Source organism: Chiloscyllium plagiosum, unplaced genomic scaffold (assembly GCF_037043375.1).
Source record: "Chiloscyllium plagiosum isolate Xiang-an unplaced genomic scaffold, Cpla_swu_hap1 HiC_scaffold_18, whole genome shotgun sequence".
Lineage (NCBI taxonomy): Eukaryota > Metazoa > Chordata > Chondrichthyes > Orectolobiformes > Hemiscylliidae > Chiloscyllium > Chiloscyllium plagiosum.
In genome coordinates, this window is record NW_028270156.1 from 23,171,213 (window position 1) to 23,190,242 (window position 19,030).

The following is a 19,030-nucleotide window of genomic DNA, read 5'->3' on the forward strand; positions in this document are numbered from 1 at the left end:
ATTTTAAACTGCCAGTTTAATTCCAAGATAGACTCTGTGTGTGTGTGCGCGTGTCTGTGTGTGCGCGTATGTTGGGGGGGGTGGTTTCTAGAAATACTTTTTAAACACCCCTAAAGTTGACAAGTCTACTACTGTTGCAGGCAGTGCATTCCATGCCCCTACCACTCTGTCAGTAAAGAAACTACCTCTGATATCTGTCCTATATCTATCACCCCTTAATTTAAAGCTATGACGCCTTGTGTGAGCCATCACCATCAAGGAAAAAGGCTCTCACCGTCCACTCGATCTAACCCTGATTATCTTATATGTTTCAATTAAGTCACCTCTCAACCACCTTCTTTCTGAGGAAAACAGCCTCAAGTCCCTCAACCTTTCATGATAAGGCTTTCCCTTCATTCCAGGCAATATCCTTGTAAATCTCCTCTGAACCCTTTCTAGAGTTTCCATATCCTTCCTCTCATGTGGTGACCAGAACTGCATGCAATACACTAAGTGTGACCACACCAGAGTTTTGTACGGATGCAGCATGATCTCATGGTTCCGAAACTCGATCCCTCTACTAATAAAGCTAACACACTGTATGCGTTCTTAACAACCCTATCATATGTGTTGAAAGATAAATAGGAACTTTTCTTCTAGTTTATAGCATACATTGCCTACTGAATATAAATATCTTATAAAATTTGAAATCTTGTCATGTGATCCTTTCAGTTGGTCACGAAAACTTGAAATATCTTAAAAGGTATTGGTCTTCAAGAGATCCTAATCCAACAAATGTCTTCAAACACCTATGGAAAATATTCTCTCATAGAACGGAGTACTTTGACAGTGTGGAGCATTGTGCGAGGGCAGACGATCCCAATTCAAATCCAACCACTGAAAAATTTATATTCTCAACAGTTTCATGCAAGTTCCTATTACAGTTGTACGTTATATTTGCATAGGAAGAAAAGGGGCTCCAGACTGCACAAAGGTGTTATGTAAAACACAAACAATTTTGGGCATCCATTAAAAAAAATTAATAACATTGTGTGGAGAAAGTGACATCTTTATGTCAATGCCTTGTTCACAATCTAAAGCTTGAAAACTATTAGAATACCCACAGACTGTGCAGCAGTTAATGAAATCCCACCAAGTTGATTCAAGAAGTACAGTTGAGAAATACTAGGTATCAAATCCATGATCAGGTGGTAGTCGGCCATGTTTCTCGAGTACATATCCAATCGTTTTAAATCGTATGGTGTAAATTTAGCTTCCAGCTCAGACTTGCAAAGTGCTGAGAGAATAAAGCAGAGAAACAAAATCAACAATGCTGACAGAACATACATATATGTATCCTGGATCCTTAAGCAAATGAAAGGTTCATTTTTATTTGTTGGTCACAGAACATCAATTGTTCAAGAACCATAATAAAAGTGACCTAAACACATGCTTTGTACTCTTGAAAGCCCTTTTGATATGCACCAGGTCAGTTTCAGGTGTCTTTAAAATTCAATCTGGCACTATTAGCAGCTGTCAATGCAAGTGAAGCTACACTCCTTATTATGAAGTTTAGACATGTATAGTAATAATTGCACAGAAACTAAGATTTGCCATCAACATAAACAGGTTTTCACAATCCGAAAACACTTCAGTTAGATTGTAGTCACTGTTATGTTGGCAACATTTCACAATATGGATTTACAGGTTTTGGCTTCAACATGCACGAGAATTCCTAGAGGTCTGGCATTCTAACCGGAACTCCATTGATAAACACATGGATTTAGATCCCATCTATCTTCCCTTACAAAAAAAACAGAAATGACATCACCCACCTGAAGAAACCAAGCCCCATAAATAGAGAAGTGGGACATACCACCAACGCTTCACCACAAACTCTCACTAATGATGTTAACTAGTCATGGTGACAAAACGTCTGAAAACAAACCATCCAGCTCAGCGAGCTAACTTACATCCATACCATCAACCTGAGCTACAAATCTTCTCAAAAATTGCTAACATTTCACAATCTCCAAATAAAATGAAATGCCAGTTAGGTTATTGTGTTGGGCTTACTTGATGGACAAATATTGGTCAGGCTTTGCAATGAGATCACTGGGGTACCTTGCTACAATTGATCACCACATACCAATCATGACGATGGGCATAAGTGATATTTGAATGTGCAAAGTGCCAATTGGAGGTAATATTTTCCAAAATACTGTGGCTACAGAGGCTAAAACAGTAAGTGGGTAAAAGCTGTTAGTATCTTTTCTTCAAAATAATTTTTCAAAAACTTCTGTTAAAAAAAACATTTTTGGAAATGTTTGTATTAATTGTTGAAATAATAAGAAGGCCCACCACTCAGATGTTAAAAGGGCTCAACTGTGAAATAATTTAAACCACAATTTAATAACGTAACCAACTTTTGTCTTCAAGTTGCATTTGTGCTCATTTTAGCCGAGAATCTGTGACTGTGAAGGACTTAAATAAAGACAGGTAATAGGAGAAGGACATTCTCTGCATCATCCCTTTCGTCGCCCAACTATTGTTATCAACTTGAAACTGCACTTACTCAACCTAAAAGATCCATTAAATTTTAAAAAAGTAGTTCATTTTCTCATTTATTTCCATTCATTTACATACTGACTTTAAGTTCTAACTTAGCAAGAAATAAATATTCTGTGTTTCTGAGAATTGCTACAAAAATGGCAGATTTTGTTGTAGCTTTTCACTTGAACACATCAAGACATTTCAACAAACTCAACATTTACATGACAGGAGAGGAAAATGGTGAATGGCTCACAGGTGGATTCTGACAGTTCAAGACATAGCCTTGGAAAAATATACTTATCAATGGCAATCGACAGTTCACAGCCAGGTTTTCTTTGCATTTTTAAAACAGGTAGACTGACTGTGATTGGTCATGACATTACTCTAAGAAATGAACCAGCAAATAATCAATACTTATCATAATATCTGAGTAAACTGTTGAATCGTTTAACATTAAGTGAAAAAATTATGTTCATAAATTGACTATGTCAATGCTCAGCAATTGTAACATGTAACAGTATTTTATCCCTCACCGATTCCAAGGGTGTTTACAAAGTTTATGAAGTTAGCTTCAACTATGATTCTCTATCCTTCCTAATGTGCACAATTATATATCTTTTGGCTCTGAATCTTTCATGCCTTTTTGTTAACCCTTATAACTATTAATGACTATCAACACCTCCTTTACTTATACTGTAGGAAGTCTTCAGGTTTTTGCGATTTTGTTGAGTCTATCTGCCTCTGCAATGATTTGAAATGCACACACCATTACTTAAATAACATATCAACCAAAGATTGTGTCATTAGAAAGTAAATTGGTCACTCACGTGGCTTCAAATCATGTTTTATGTTTTTATTCTGCAAAATATTTTGTGCGACTGACGGAGGGAAACTACTGAACTGGAAAGATAGGAGAGACAGGAATCGTCTTCGGAAATCTGCAAACAGATTTATACATTTATTTGCATGTTAAAGCCAGAATGCTAAGCAATGTTTTTACTTAAAATTGATAGAATTTTATACGCTTAAATAAAATCACCTGTCAGGCATATAAACGCTAGAGAAAATAAGCCCAGTCTCCTCAATGTTAAGTCATTGACCAATCTCTCCATCCCCACAAATTAATCTGGTGAACTTTTGTTGAATTCCTTCCATGTCAGGTATATCTTTTCTTAGGTAAGAGGACCAAACTGTACATAAAACTTCGGGTGTGGTTCTCACAAAGGGTCTAGGCAATTACAGTAAAAACATCTTTACTTAGGTACTCAGATCCTCTTACAAGAAATGTTCCTATGTAACCAGTTCCAAGTATGGCACAAGGAAGTGGAGGAATGCAGATATTGGCTGGGATTCAATAGTTAGGAAGACAGACGTTTTCACAATTGCTGATGTAAGTCCCTTGAGATATCCCCACCTTGGTGCACGAATAACTGGCAGTGAGGGGTTGCAGAACATTTTGTGCGTTTGGTGATGATGATGGGGTGATGGGGGGGGCAGGGAATATTGGTGGCAGGAAGAATGTGGTGCAAAACCATGGTCCATGCAGAATCCACTCACTCAGGGGGAAAGAGGTTGATGTTTTGCAATCAAAGCTTTATATTAGGATTTATTTTTTGAAAATGAATAAGGGTTTAAAATATTACTACTATTTGGAAACTCGGGTTTTAAAGTGGAAAGCACCATACATCTGCTTTAAGTTTGATTTGTATTACTGTATTGAGAGTGTTAAATTTACAGAGTGGAACAAGGTCTCTGGAAATGCATTTAAATTAAGATTTTATTTTTAAAAATCCTTAAGGTGAATAGTGGAGTGCTTTGCGAAAAAAAAAACTTTTATAAAACTGCAGCTGAGGGCTCAGGCCTTCTTACTGGGAAGCAGGTGGATGTGGGGCACAGAGCAGCGAGTGTAAAGCAGCAGCGCAGTAAGACCAGACCCAGAGCACCAGAGACTGGAGAGAGCGCTTCCTGGTGGAGAACAATGCTGCAGAAATAGTTTCAGAGCAGCAGGAGAGACACAGAATACCATTGACCAGATACTGTGCATCTCAGGTGGGGAGCAGAGCAACAGGAATAGTTGCAATATAGTTGTTCTTTTTTTAAAAACACAACAATGCTGCAACTTCGGATCAAAGAACACCAGAGAGAGTCTATCTGGTGAGAACAGCACAGCAGATCAGCAGGATTAGTTTGAACGCAGCAGTGACATCAGAGATTGGGTAAAGAGTATAACAGGAGGGGAGCATTAGAGTCACCAGAAACTGAGAACAGCAGAGATTGGAGAGGCAGCATGCCTGGTAGTGAGTAGCCTCAGAAATTCCTGGAGGCGCCTTCACTTACAATCCTTCTACCTCAGCCACTGGGTCTCATGACCAAAGGCAGCCATGAGTTCTGATAGTAAGAGAGTCATACAGCGCAGAAACAGACCCTTCAGTCCAACCAGCCCATGCTGAACATAATCCCAGACTAACTAGTCCCACCTGCCTGCTCCTGGCCCATATCCCTCCGAGCCTTTCCTATTCATATATTCATCATAGAGTCTTGTAAATGTTGTAAGTCTACCCACAACCAGCATTTTCTCAGGAAGTTCATTCCTCGCATAACCCATCCTCTGTGAAAACTTTGCCCATGTCTTTTTAAAATCTTTCTTCTCTCAGCTTAAAAATGTGCTGCTTAGTGCTGAAATTTCCCCCATCCGGGAAAAGACAACTACCATTAACTCTATCTATATCCCTCATTATTTTATTATCTTCTATAAGGTCTCCTCTCAACCTCCTAAGCTCCAGTGAAAGAAATCCAACCTATCCAGCCTTTCTTGTTGAAAAAGGCAAGAGTGAAATCACAGAAATGCTCTATATACATTGGCTGATGTTGGAAAGGGAGGATTTACAGGCAAGAGGATAAAACCAAACATCAGATCAAGACCTTATCAGGAAGCACTGGAGAGAGTGCAAACGTGGGAGGGAGCAGCACAGGAGAGTAGCGGGAATAGTTTCAAAACAGCAGAGACACAAAGAACATCACAGACTGGATAGAGAGCATACCCGGTGAGGACCAGTATAGCAGAGCAGTGGGAATAGATTAGAAGCAGCAGCACAACACACTATCAGCTCAAAACATCAGAGATCAGTGAGAGAGCGCATACCTGGTGAGCAATAGCGCAGAATAGTGGGAACAGTCTGAAAGCAGAAGAAGTGAGATGAGAGACAGAGCACTCCAGAGACTAGAGAGAGTGTGTACTTGCTGCGCAGCAGTGCAGGGGAATAGTTTAAAAGCAGTGCAATGAAGCCAGACATACAGAGTGCCAGAGGTTAGTTAGGGAAACAGACAATCATTTCTGCAGCTGCAGACGTGACACAACATTGGTGCATTGCCTCCCAGATTTTATTCAAGTAAGGCAGGATTTGTCCAAAGTAGACTAGGAACAGCTGTTAGACGGTAAATCTATAGAACAGTGATCAAAAAAAGTACTGGGAACAGTACCAACAAGTTACCTTTAGGGTTAAATGTAGGAGTGACAAGCCCAGATTATCCTGGCTATCTAGGATTATTCAGGACTAGATAAAAAGGAAAAGAGAGACATATAACAGGCACAAAGGGAGCAAATCAACAGAGGCCGAGAGAAGTGTAGAAAATGTAAAGGGGATCTCAACAAAGCAATGAGCAGAGCACAGAGGAAGCAAGAGAAAATGCTGGTGGGTGAGGTTTGATTAGGGATAGTCAGCATGGCTTTGTCAGAGGACATGTAGAACAATTTTGGGTGAACTTTTCAAGGTGTTGGATAAGTTTTAATTAAAGATAGTGCAGTTGATTTAGTTTACAGAGGAACCTCGATTTTCCGAAGGACACGGACGGGGAGTATTTTGCTCAGTTAATCAAATGCCAGGTAACATAGTTTAAGTTAAGCATTTGGACCTTGTGATCTTGTTCAGATAATTCGAAATTCAGATAATCGAATGCTGGATAATCGAGGTTCCTCTGTATATTGATTTCAGCAAAGCCTTTCATAAAGTCCCACATGAGAAACTGATGAAAAAGATAAAAACTCATGGGATCCAGGTCAACTAGTAAGTTGGATCCAAAATTGACTTAGTGGTAAGGGGAAAAGAGTGGTAGTAGAAGGCTGTGAGACTGGAAGCTGGTGTTCAATAGCATAACACAGGGATCAGTGCTGGATCCCTTACCGTTTGTGGGATTTACAAATGATGTAGGTGAGAATATTGGAGAGATGAGAAGTAAATTGACAGAAGAACAGAGATTGGCCAAGTGGTTGAGAAGGGAGGGAGTAGATTATAGGATATAAACAGATTGGTCAGATGAGCAGATCAGTGGCAGATAGAACTTAACCATGATAGATGTGACATCATTTACTTCGGAAGAACTAACAAGATCAGAGAATATTCAATGAATGGCAGGACAATAAGAAGCTCAAGCAGGACAGAATGACACTGGGGTGCCTGTCTATGGATCCCTGAAGGTGGTAGGCCAGGTTAATAGGGTAGTTAAGAAAGCATATTGGATGTTTGTCAATTAAGGCATAGATCATAACAGCAATGTTTTTATGTTGGAGCTTTATAGAACTTTAGTTAGACCACAGTTGGAGTACTGCGAGAAGTTCTGGTAACCATACTTTAGGAGGGATGTGGTTACATCAGAGAGGGAGTAGAGGAGGTTCAACAGTATGTTGTTTATGATGGACCTTTTCAGCAATGAAGAGGGAGTCCTGACAGAGATGTATAAGATTGAGGGGCACAGACAGAGTAAATAGAAAGTTGCTGTTCTCCTTGGTGGAAAGTTCAATATCAAGAAGGCTGGAGATTTAGAGGGGATTTGAGGAAATTTGTATTTTTTTCCCATTCAGAGATAGCACAGACTTGAACTATATGATTCTATGAGGGGGTAGTGGGAGTCTGGAATGCACTGCCTAAGATGGTAATTGACATGGGAAATCTCTCAATCTTTAACAAATACTTGGTTGAGCATATAAAGCGCATAACATTCAAGGCAATGGGAAAGTGGGATGGTAGAGGTGATGGTAGATTTTTGGCAGTGTAGACTTGATGGGCTGAAGACCCTCTTCTATACTGTATGATTCTAAGAGTAGGAGAAAGAAAAAATGGGCTGGCTCAGTACCAAGGTGCCCTATGACACATTGGTGCAGAAACAGAGACTTCTTTTTTGAAAGAGAGAACAATTCAGAAGGTCAGTAAGTGTGCATATTTCTTTCAGGTAGAAGCAGGTCATTCAGGGTGATAAGCCTATCAATGAAGCAGTGCTGTTTTGCAGTCTCCAAGACAATCAGGGCAGAAGAAAAGAAATCTTGAGTACTTTAATGTCAGTAAGAGAAAGCTTCAGAATCAGAAGGCCCTGGAAGTTGTGTTTAAGGACTCCGTATTAAGAAATGAGTGCACTGTGTTAGCAGTTTGTTTAAGGATCTCATGAAGAGACATTAACTAAGGACATTAGTATTGAGTGAATGCAGACATTTGCCAAATAGCATTAGAATACAGCTGTTAACTGAAGAAGGAGCATTGAGGTACGAAAGGTTGATCTTTCACTGAAGTTTGAGTATGTGTAAGGCTGGTGTTGACAGTAAACGGTTTGAAAGTTTATTTCTGATTTTTGTAAGATAACAGTTTCTGGATAAGGTAAAATACCTTGTTTTTTTTTCCATTTTGTGTGTAATAACCTTTCATAGTCCATTTTTTAAAAAAGGATGTTGCCAGTTTCTTGTGAATGCATTCAGTGATTAGTTTCCATGAAAACCAAATTGCAAAACTTATCATTTTTCAAGCCAGGTCTTCTCTGGATCAGACTCATCCAGTATTACCATTAGCTGGGGTCATAACTATGGGGAGTAACTTCTGGATTACTGGGGAACTACAGGAATAGCTAAATAACTGAGACTTCATGCAAGGCTGAAGAAAGAGTGTAGGAGGGAGACTTCAAAGTCCTGAAGCATCAGGGCTAGATGGATAGGTTAGAGTTAAGATTAGAGTGGTGCTGGAAAAGCACAGCAGGTCAGGCAGCATCAGAGGAGCAGGAAAAGCTTGAGGACTGCAGATGGGGCTAGCACAAGGAAACAACAGAGATGAGAAACAAGACTGGGAGAGAGAAACATTACAACATTAAAGAATAATTCAAGTTTGTTGTCTATGCAGGTAACTGCACATGGCATATTTAATAAAGGCACTGAGCTATAGTTAACCCTAACCCTGTCACAGTTGCCAAAATAGGACTATCAGCTGGAACAGTAGCAGAACTGCCTCAAAGTAGAAGATCAGAAATTTCGTATTGTTGGCTACATGGTGTTCAGCAAAGATTGAGAACTAAAGGTTGAGGGCAATGGCGGTTTTGATTGAAGAAATTATTATAGCATTAGAGAGGGAAAACGTAATATGGAGCCGAAAACAGAATTCATTTAAATAGAATTATGCAATAGAGGAACTATTAAGATAATGGCCTCCTGTTGCGTTGTGCCATACATGATCATAGCTAATAAAAATAACGGGAAACACAGGTGTGCAAAAGGGTCTTCATTTTGAATGCGTTGTTTCACAGGGCTGGATTATACCTGACCAGAAGGCAGACAGCCAATTTTCCTCTGTAGATTCCACATCCTCCTCTGCATTCAGTCTCTTCAACATGATACAGGAATGTTCACCAGTGAGCTCATTCTGCAGTTAACACAAGGCTTTAGTCCAAGCTAATTAATGCACTGAAACAGATACAACATAGATTACTTCACCTGAAAAATCAAATACAAATCTAGCACAGTCTTCTTTACTAATACATAGGAACTTCTTGGAAAATTGAGAGGGCTGACACAGAGAAAAAAAAAACTGCAGATGCTGGAATCCAAAATAGACTGGCAGGAGGCCGCAAGAACACAGCAAGCCAGGCAGCATCAGGACAGAGTCAAACCAAGTAACAGCCCCACATTGACATATTCCTCTGGGCTGGTCAGGACAACCACAACCTTGACATCTATCTGATAATGTAGAAAATCATCTGTCCATGTCCAGTCCACACAAAACAAGGCAAATTCAATTTGGCTGATTACTCGTCCATCAGTTTACTCTTGAGCAACCAAGTGATGTAATATGTAATTAACAGTGCTATCAAGTATTCCCAACACAGAAATAATTTGCTCATTAATGCTGAGTTCAGTTTCTATCACAACCACTCAGCTGCAGACTTCATTGTAACCTTTTCTGAGGAATTCCTACAGAGATCTCCTGAAGGTGAAATAATTAGTCTCCAAACATCCAGTGAAGAATGATCCCCTGAACATTCTAGGAGTTATCATTGATAGTAACCTTGGTCAAGACATTGAGGTGAAACTGAATGCTGTTGAAATCAAGACAACACAGCAAATGTTTTATTAACCGGCACTTATGGGATCAGGAACATACTGGTTGATCAAATATTCTGGTTCATCAAGCAGTCCACATAATCAATGTAAAAACACACACTAATTAACAGAAACCTAATGCAGGGGGTATACAAATCATTATTTTACTTTATTCACAGCATAAATCATAAATAAAAATGCAACTTTGCCTTAAATAAAAATTACCATCAGAGAATATTGTCACTCACACCCTCAAATAACCACTCAGTATTGCGAAGATCGCAACAATACAGTGAACTTCCAATATTTGAGGCATATAACTTTTGCCATTTTATTGAATGTGCCGGTTAAAACAAAGTTTGCTATATTTGAGACAAAAATAGAAATGGATGGAAAAGCTCAGCAGGTCTGAAAGCATCTGTGAAGAGAAATCAGAGTTAATGTTTCAGGCCAAGTGACCCTTCCTCAGAACCGATGGGAGCTAGGAAAATGTTGGTTTATGTGAGGAAGATAGGGTGGGGAATGGGGGTAAAGATTAACTAGGTGGGGATAGAGTCCAAAGAGACAGAAGAACAGTTGGACAGACAAAGGAATAGGTAACGATCTGGCAAGGAGGGTGAATGGCTATTAATGGGGACTGTTCGTGGCGAATAACGGGTTGTGTGTAATAGTAGACCATGTGACAAGAAGGCCGGGTTCATAGGAGTTAGGGTAAAGACATGGAAGACTTCAATTCTAAAGTTAATGAACTCAATATTGAGTCCAAAAGGCTGCAGGATCCTCAAACAGAAAATGAGACACGGTTCTTCCAGCTTGCGCTGAGCTTCGCTAGAGCACTGCAACAAACCGAAGACCATGTTGGCCAGGGAACGTGGAGGTATGTCGACTTGACAGGCAACAGCAAGGTCAGGGTCTTTTTTGCTGTGTTTGCTTGAGAAAGCCATCGAGGAGTGCTCCCAAAATGGAAATGAATAGAAATCCAAGAAACAATTCTTCACAAGTTGAATGACACCTAGCACAAAAAAAGGTGGTTGGGCACTAATTATCTCAGCTCCAGGACATCTCGATTGAAGTTTCTCAAAATACTGTTAAAGGCCTAACAATTTTCAACTGCTTCATCTCAAGGGTGTTCCCTGTATCATAAAGTCAGAGCGGGGACTTTCACCAATTGCACAATATTTAGCACCATTCATGATTCCTCAAGTACTGAGGCAGCTCAAGTTCATAATCAGCAAAACTTGGAGATATTTTCCTGTTTAGAGATGTTATTACACATCTCCAGAATGGGTGGAACCACACCTATGCTTGTGCCGTTGTTGCAAGTAAAGCAAATTCAAAGCAATGACAAACTCCAACATCAGAGAATCTATTTTCTCAGACACTCAACATCAAAGTCCCATGCTCTCAAAATCCTGACAATGTCAATTGAAAGAAACGGAACTGGATTAAATACTGGAAATTCTGTGGCATGTAAAGCACTGATTCCCCAAAGCCAGTCCACTACCTCCAAAGCACAAAAAAAGAATGTGACGGAATCGAGTCCTTTTGCCTAGGTGTTTGCAGCCATCACAATTCTCGAGAAACTCAATTCCACTCAGCACAAAGTAGCTCTCTCGATTGACACCCTATCCATCCTCTTCAACATTCACTCCCCTTCACCATAGATACAGTGGCAGTTGTGTGCACCACAAAAAAGATATATTGCAGCCACATCGCCTTCAATAACATTTTCCAAACCTGCAACCGTACCAACTTCGGCAAGGCAGACATATAGGGATACAGACATCTGTAAGTTCCCTTCAAGCTACACACCATTTTGACTTGAAATATATTATCAGTTCAACATCCCTGGTGGAGTGGACTCGATGGGCCGAATGGCCTTACTTCCACTCCTATGTCTTATGGTCTTATGGTCTAAAATCCTGGAAACGGTGCCTGAACAGCACCCTGGCTTATTTTTACCACATGGACTGTAGCAGTTTTGGTCTCCTCATCTTGCTATCGAGTCTAGCCAAGGTTTACCAGACTGATTCTCAGGATCAGGACTGACATATGAGCAAAGACTGGATCGACTGGGCTTGTACTTGCTGGAACTTGGAAGGATGAAGGGGGGATCTCATAGAAACATAAAATCCTGATGGGACGGGACTGGACAGGCTAGATGCGGGAAGAATGTTCCCAATATTAGGAAAGTCCAGAACAAGGGGTCACAGTCCAAGCATAGGTAAGCCATTCAGGACTGAGATGACGAAGAAATTCTTGACTCGGAGCTATGGATCTGTGGAATTCTCGTCCACAGGAAGCTGTTGGACCCAGTTTATTCAATATATTCAAGAAGGAGCTGGACGTAGTCCTTGCAGCAAAAAGGATCAAGGGGCATGAGGAGAGGGTAGGAATAGGATATTGAGATTACATGATCAGCCATGATCGTATTGAATGGTGGTGTCAGCTCGAAGGGCCAAATGGCCTACTCCTGCACCCCATTTTCTATGTTTCTCTGTTTTCACCACCACCTTAAGGGCGACTAAGATGAGTAATAATTGCTCTCACCAACAGCATTCACATCTTAAAAAAGATTTTTCACAGTTTCAATCCTTTCAAATGCTGGATTTGAAATGTCCAATGGCTTCTGAAAGCATGAAAAGCAGCAGAGTGTTTCCCCCCAGCATACACATTGTTTGGCTAATAATTGATGCAAGATGAGGCAATTACAGTCTGTCAATTGTGATAATGTTGTAATGTCTGAGGAGATTTTTCCTTTGGGGGTTTATGTAATTATTGTTGGGTTATAGCCAGTCAAAAAAAAATCCAGAACAACTGACTAACAACTATTACCCATATTTTGGGACTTGCTTACATCTCCACCTCCTAATTTAAGTCAACCTCCAATCTTTTCCTTCTCCCTGGACAAGACATCATTATTCAATAATTAGACTTTCTCTTTTGGCAAGGCTTTGCTTCATGTTTGCCTTTTGGTTATCCAAAGAGGGGGGAAAAAACCCAATAAAGTTATCCCCACCCCCCAAGTATCACGACCTTCTGCTCTCAGTCTGTATTTTCAAAGTTCTGTTACATCACAATCACTTCCATCGTATCAACAACTCTTTCAGTAATGTCATTCATAATTTAAAGCCATGTCTGTCACAAACTATCTCACTCCAAACCCCAGATTCTCAAATTCTTCCACAGTCTCTTACACTGGTACTTATGATCTCTCATTCTTTTAGCTCTCTCCTTCCCCTCAAGTTGAATATGTCCTCACATTCCCTCATCATGGACATTTGCCTGACTCCTGCTCCTGGGAGACTTTAGAAGATACTTGAATGAAGAGCAAGTATTAATTTCCTTTTCTACTAAGCTTTAACGATGGATGCAATTGTTATTGGAGAGAATTAATATCTATGGAACGTCAAAGATACATGATTATTTATGGAACCACACATGGGTATTATGAATATTACTGTGTTGGTGTGTGATATAGACACATATTTAAACATATATCTTTCGTATGTCAGCTCTACAGCTTTTAATAATGAATGGTAAATTGCCAAAATAATTTTAGCAGATTACAAATCAACAAACTAATTGATGAAGGTGATTAACCATATCAAATCTAGGATGCCCACTTGCCAAACTCAGTCATCTCAACCTCCTGAAGTACACCTTCATTTGAAACGAAGGTTCATTAAGATCTGACACATATTACCATAAAAACAGTATTGCCTACAAGACTTGCTTTTGCAAACTATTAGCATTGTTTTTAAATATTAATAAAGCTTTCATTCTGGTCAGATACTTGGCTTCCCCTGGTTAAAACAAACTTTATTCATTACGAGTACAATTTCTGATTTAATCAGTGCTGCTGATTATAGGAAGTTACTTTTCCAATGAAATAGTTCTCGGAATTGGTAAATACTACCTCTTCCAAAAGTGAACTGTGGTGAGGAGGATTTGCTTTGCGATCTTCACTACATACAAATCTAATGTGACCACATGAGGGCAGTCGTTTATTTTAAAGATCAGCAATCTCAAAAACATCTTTCTCACACCCATCATTGAGTAGAAAATCTCCATACCATTTCTTTGGATCAGGTGGGACTTCAACCTGGGTCTTCGATCTCATAGACAGGGACTCTTCCACTGCCCCACAAGAGTCCCATCCAATCACAGTATACTAGATTACCACTAGTCCAAACCAGCAAGGAGCCAACACCCCTGAAACCAGGGATTTACCATGAAATGAATTTGGTCGAGATATACACCAAATCAACATGTTTTTGCTTCGGTGCTGTTCCAATTGGACAATACAGTGCAGTGCAATTTGCTTAGACAGTAATTCGCTCGATGTATTGTATATTTAGTCAAATACAACCTAAAACATTCTCTTCTCCACCTTGATTACTTTGTACAGACTAAAAGCATTCAAATCCATTGATTATACTAAAAATTGTGAAATTAAGTAACTTACAGATGTCTGTCTTAGATATACTGGAACATATCCAGCTTTCTTCCAGAACCTTAAAAAAAAAACAAAAGTGCAGCTTTGAGAATGGGTTTGCAGGGAAATCACTTTGGTAGAAAAAGTTTAAATCCACTTCAGACCCGTTCCTGAGGACATTTTGGTACTTTAATTTGATAAAAAAAGATTACTTCAGTACACATCAGTAACAATGACACCTTGCAACAGTAGCCAGGTGGACAAAACTTTCACGGTGGACAGCCTAAATGCTCAGCTATTCGCTACAGACGTGATTTACAAGTTGGGTCTACATGATATCTGGAAGATTGAGTCACTGTCACATTTCAAACAGCAGAATTGGAGCCACAGATAACTATTTCAACAATCCAAACAATCCTTTAATTCTGATATATTCTCTGGGATAGGAATAGCGCTACTTTCCCTCTCCATCCAAAATGCCAGGTTTCAGTTATTCAAACATAGAACATTACAGCGCAGTACAGGACCTTTGGCCCTTGACGTTTCGCCGACCTGACGCTCAACCAATCTGAAGCCTGTCTTCACCCATATGGAAAGCTAAAGTCTGGGATTCCTCAAGAGGCCACATGGTCTAGAGGCATGAGACTAGCAATAGACAATTTTATGTGATTATGCAGAATAAACTCTGCAATGTACAAACAGCAATCAAATGTCAATCCATTTGAAACCATTTAAAAATTGGAAGCCTTTAAGTTCCTCTAGTTCAGAGGACATGAGCCCTATGTTGGATAAACTCAAAATTCTATTTATTTTATTAGTTCAACATAATTATACTGATGAGATACTTACAATGTTCTTTAGGAATATGACCTGGGTCATTAGCACTATTGTCTAACAAATACCAAATCTCAAGAAGTGATAGCCTCCAAAACAAACTTGTCCTCATAACCCAGCCTTTGAATAATAATTGAAAAGCATTTGCAGATTTTGAAAGCTGAAAATTAGTGTGCCCAAGAGAGTTGGTTGGAGTACTTACTGTGTTAACTGTTCAGGTCTGGTAACAGACAGCTTTGGAGCAGCAGCTTAATAGTCAGTCTAAATGCCAAGTTTTCCAGATGGGACCTATTTCTGTACAAACTGTAAATACTTTAGCCACAGCATTACTACAAGGCAACAGGGGATCTGCCTTTCATTTCGCAACACCTGCAATTACAAATATTCTAAGCTCTACCCAGAACCTTAAGTTAAACATGCCAGGAAAGTTGAATAAACAACGGAAATTTTTGGAAGGATTTACATCAGTTTCTTCGGCGTTTGAAAAAAGACTAACGTCTCAAAACTTAATTCTGTCAAGGGTTTCTGTGATATTTTCCGAGACGACTTCTCCTCGTACCCTTTGGCATTCTACCTCTGTATATGTGGTACTAGCTAACAGTTGTTTGGGGTAGCTTACTACCAGTAGTCCTCCTTTATCTTTGGCCTGTCTAATGATTAGTGGTAGATAATATGCCAGAGTAGGGTATTACAGAAAACCACTTCTTCAATAACATAAAGGTTTACTGCATAGTAACAATAAGTACAACTCCTAAGACCGTAGAAAGTTGTACAAATTCATCAGCTCCAGCATTTCCTCTCAGTTTCTTTGTGGCTGGGCAGGTCTGACAGGCTCGTGCATCGTCCAGAAGTCAATGCCATGATCAGTGTGCCAATGCTGATTGCCATATGCACAGGGGACATTGATCAGCTTGCTCTGAAAGCTAGAAGAGAGCTCTTGTCTCCACCCTCAAAGATATTTTCTAATTATCTTGTTTAGAGATGTTATTACACTGCAACAGGTCGGACTTGAAATTGGGCCTCCTGGCTACCACTGTGCAAAAAGAGCCCCCTCCACCAACAGATTGAGAGGGGCATTGATAGAGTGGGTGCAGCCAATGTGATATGAAGATTAATCCCTTCAAAAACATTACTTACAGAATAGTTTCTTCCCAAAATAGTATTCCTTTGCTTTTACTAATTCTAGCAGATCAGTCTCCATCTACCAGCAGTTATCACCTTAAATCATTTTATATCTATTTTCATATCTTCGATTCCGCAATAACACATATGATCAAATTAACAGAGGACTTCAAATACTTGCTCAATGATTCCCAAGAGCAGGTTCCAGATTATGCCCGTGCTCAACTGAATATAGTCCAGAGTCGAAAAATGCGGCACCGGAAAAACACAGCAGGCCAGGCAGCATCCGAGGAGAAGGCGAATCGACGTTTCAGGCATGAAGAAGGGCTTATGCCCGAAACGTCGATTCTCCTGCGCCTCCGGTGCTGCCTGGCCTGCTGCGTTTCCGGCGCCGCATTTTTCGACTCTGGTACTCTGGCATCTGCAGTCCTCACTTTCTCCTAACTGAATACAGTCCAGAGAAAGCAAGCAGTTTTCTCTAGCAAAGATGACTCTGTATGCAAGGTTATGACTGTACAAGAAAATTTGGGAAGATTTCAATGAACAATTATTAAGAGAAGTATAGCTTATGCTGGAACAAGTTTGTAATTCCTAGACGAATTGAAGATCAAACAGGAAACATTCTTCTATTTTGGAAAGTTCAATTCCTTAATCACCCAAAAAACATTCACCACCATTAATAAAATACAACCAGTAATTGATTAGTCATAAAATATTTTAAAACATTGAACAAGCATTGTAACTTACTTGAGAAGCTGGGATGTGAGGCCATATGATACTCCAAGATAGTCAAGCTTTTCTGGAGGGCGTTCACTGAGTTTCAGCAGCAACGGTGGCAAGTCTTTGCGTGGAGCCAACACCTCATCTAGTAAACCTACAGCCTGAACAAAAGAGGTATTTTACTACACGAGAAATCAGGGGATTTTATCCTTCATACCCATTCAGAAAACAACATTGCTATGGAGCATATGGTTACACAGCCTGAAAGAAAAATACATATCCCAGCAGTTTAAATAAGTCTCCTTGTGTAAAATCAATCGTGAACATAAATATCTTACAAATCAACATCTTTATCTAAATCATGATGTTTTGAATGAGAGTCAAAATGCCCACACAACAGGGTGAACAAAAACAGAATTAAAAATAGAAATTGCTGGAAAATCTCAGCCAGTCTGGCAACATGTGTGAGAAAAGCAGAGGTAATGTTTCGGGTCCAGTGACTCTTCTTCAGAACTGCAAGATGACAAGACATCATGGTGCTTCACTGATCAATGTCAGGAACATGATCTGAAGTCAGTAGGAAATTGCCCACAACTAAGAAACAAGGCTTGCTTGTGGCGCCAAAGAAGATTTACCTGGGAAAAAATAAATTAGTTATTTTTCTGTTCCAGAATTTAACAAATTTGTTATATAAAGGAACAGGACCAGGAATAGGCCATTCACTCTGCAGTATGTTAGTGGTGATCTTCCTAAACTCCACGTTCCCACACTATCTACCAAACTCTTAATTCCCTCAGTACCCAAAAAAAAGTCAATTTCTGACAAACATATTCAATGACTGAACACTCTCAGCTTTCTGCTGTGAACAAAGATTTCCAACTCTTTGGGTAAAGAAATATCCCCTCAAATAGTCATAAATAGTCACTTTTTTATTCCAAAACTGTGGAATTCTAGACTCCATCATGAGGGGAAACATCTTCCCTTGGTCAAATCTCCCAAAACTATTACTGTGCTTCAATTAAATAACCTCTCATTCTTGCAATGCAAAGGATGATTTTTCTCACAACTGCGTAAGATAATTTGCTTCTGCCAGGAATCTTTCCAGTGAAATTTTGCTTCACATTAAGTTCATAGATATGGTCTCAGGAATACCTATACAATTGTCCTGAGGCTTATTTATTATATTTCAATGCCTTTGCAATAAAGACTGACATCCCATTTGCTTTTCTAATTGTTTGATGTCCTCAATGGTCCTTCGGAATGCCAACATTCTCTATTTTATCTATGTAAGTAGGAAGTTATACACTTTTCCACAAAAATATCATCTGACAAGTCCATTTCACCTGTATCACCCTTCTAAGTTAGAGATAGATCATTTCACCATCAGTAACTTACACTGATTCATGCACTTAACAGCCTGCTAATTCTAAAGTCCTGCTTATTCCTATTTGCTGTTTTCTATCCATTTCCCAATCCTAAATCATGAATGCTAATTTTGGGTAATGAACTCTTGGTCAATTTAATTCCAGCAACTCAGAGAATTCCTCTGCCCTCTTCATAGCATCAGAACTTCTTCCCTCCTGCTTGTCAATTCTTCTGCTCAATACTTCACTCCTTGAACCCTTGCTGTCGCTTTGCTCACAGCCTTCCTCCCATTCGTCACCTCCCTCCTTGACCCTGATGCACATTGACACCCAGTCCCTGTCGTCTCCGTCCTCGTTCCTACTGCTGGCTTCCCCCACTCACTTCCCTCCCAATTTGCTAATTCCATAGAATCACAGAAAAGTTACAGCACAGAAAGACCTCATTCATCCATCATGTCTGCGCCAGCTGAATAAAATCGCAGGAACATAAGGAGGCCATTTGGCCCTCAGGTGTTCAATGAGATCATGACCACCTGTGGTTTAACTCTATATACCTGTGTTTGGCCCATAAATCTCATTACCTTCGCTAAAAAATATTTACCTAACTCAGATTTAAAAACTTAACAACTGATCCAGCAACCATTATCATGAGTGAGAGAGTTTTCCAAA

General features: G+C 39.6%; 1 protein-coding gene across 1 annotated transcript in view; it reads right to left on the bottom strand.

Moving 5' to 3' along the window:
- nat10 (N-acetyltransferase 10) overlaps positions 1-19,030 on the bottom strand; it is a 94,946-nt gene that overhangs the window by 6,368 nt on the left and 69,548 nt on the right. Inside the window, exons 20-24 of the mRNA XM_087996330.1 lie at positions 17,025-17,158; positions 14,352-14,400; positions 9,104-9,206; positions 3,360-3,470; positions 1,104-1,276 (exon numbers count right to left, since the gene is read on the bottom strand). Of these exons, the coding sequence (XP_087852456.1) occupies positions 1,104-1,276; positions 3,360-3,470; positions 9,104-9,206; positions 14,352-14,400; positions 17,025-17,158 (570 nt within the window). The remainder of the gene's footprint in view (positions 1-1,103; positions 1,277-3,359; positions 3,471-9,103; positions 9,207-14,351; positions 14,401-17,024; positions 17,159-19,030) is intronic.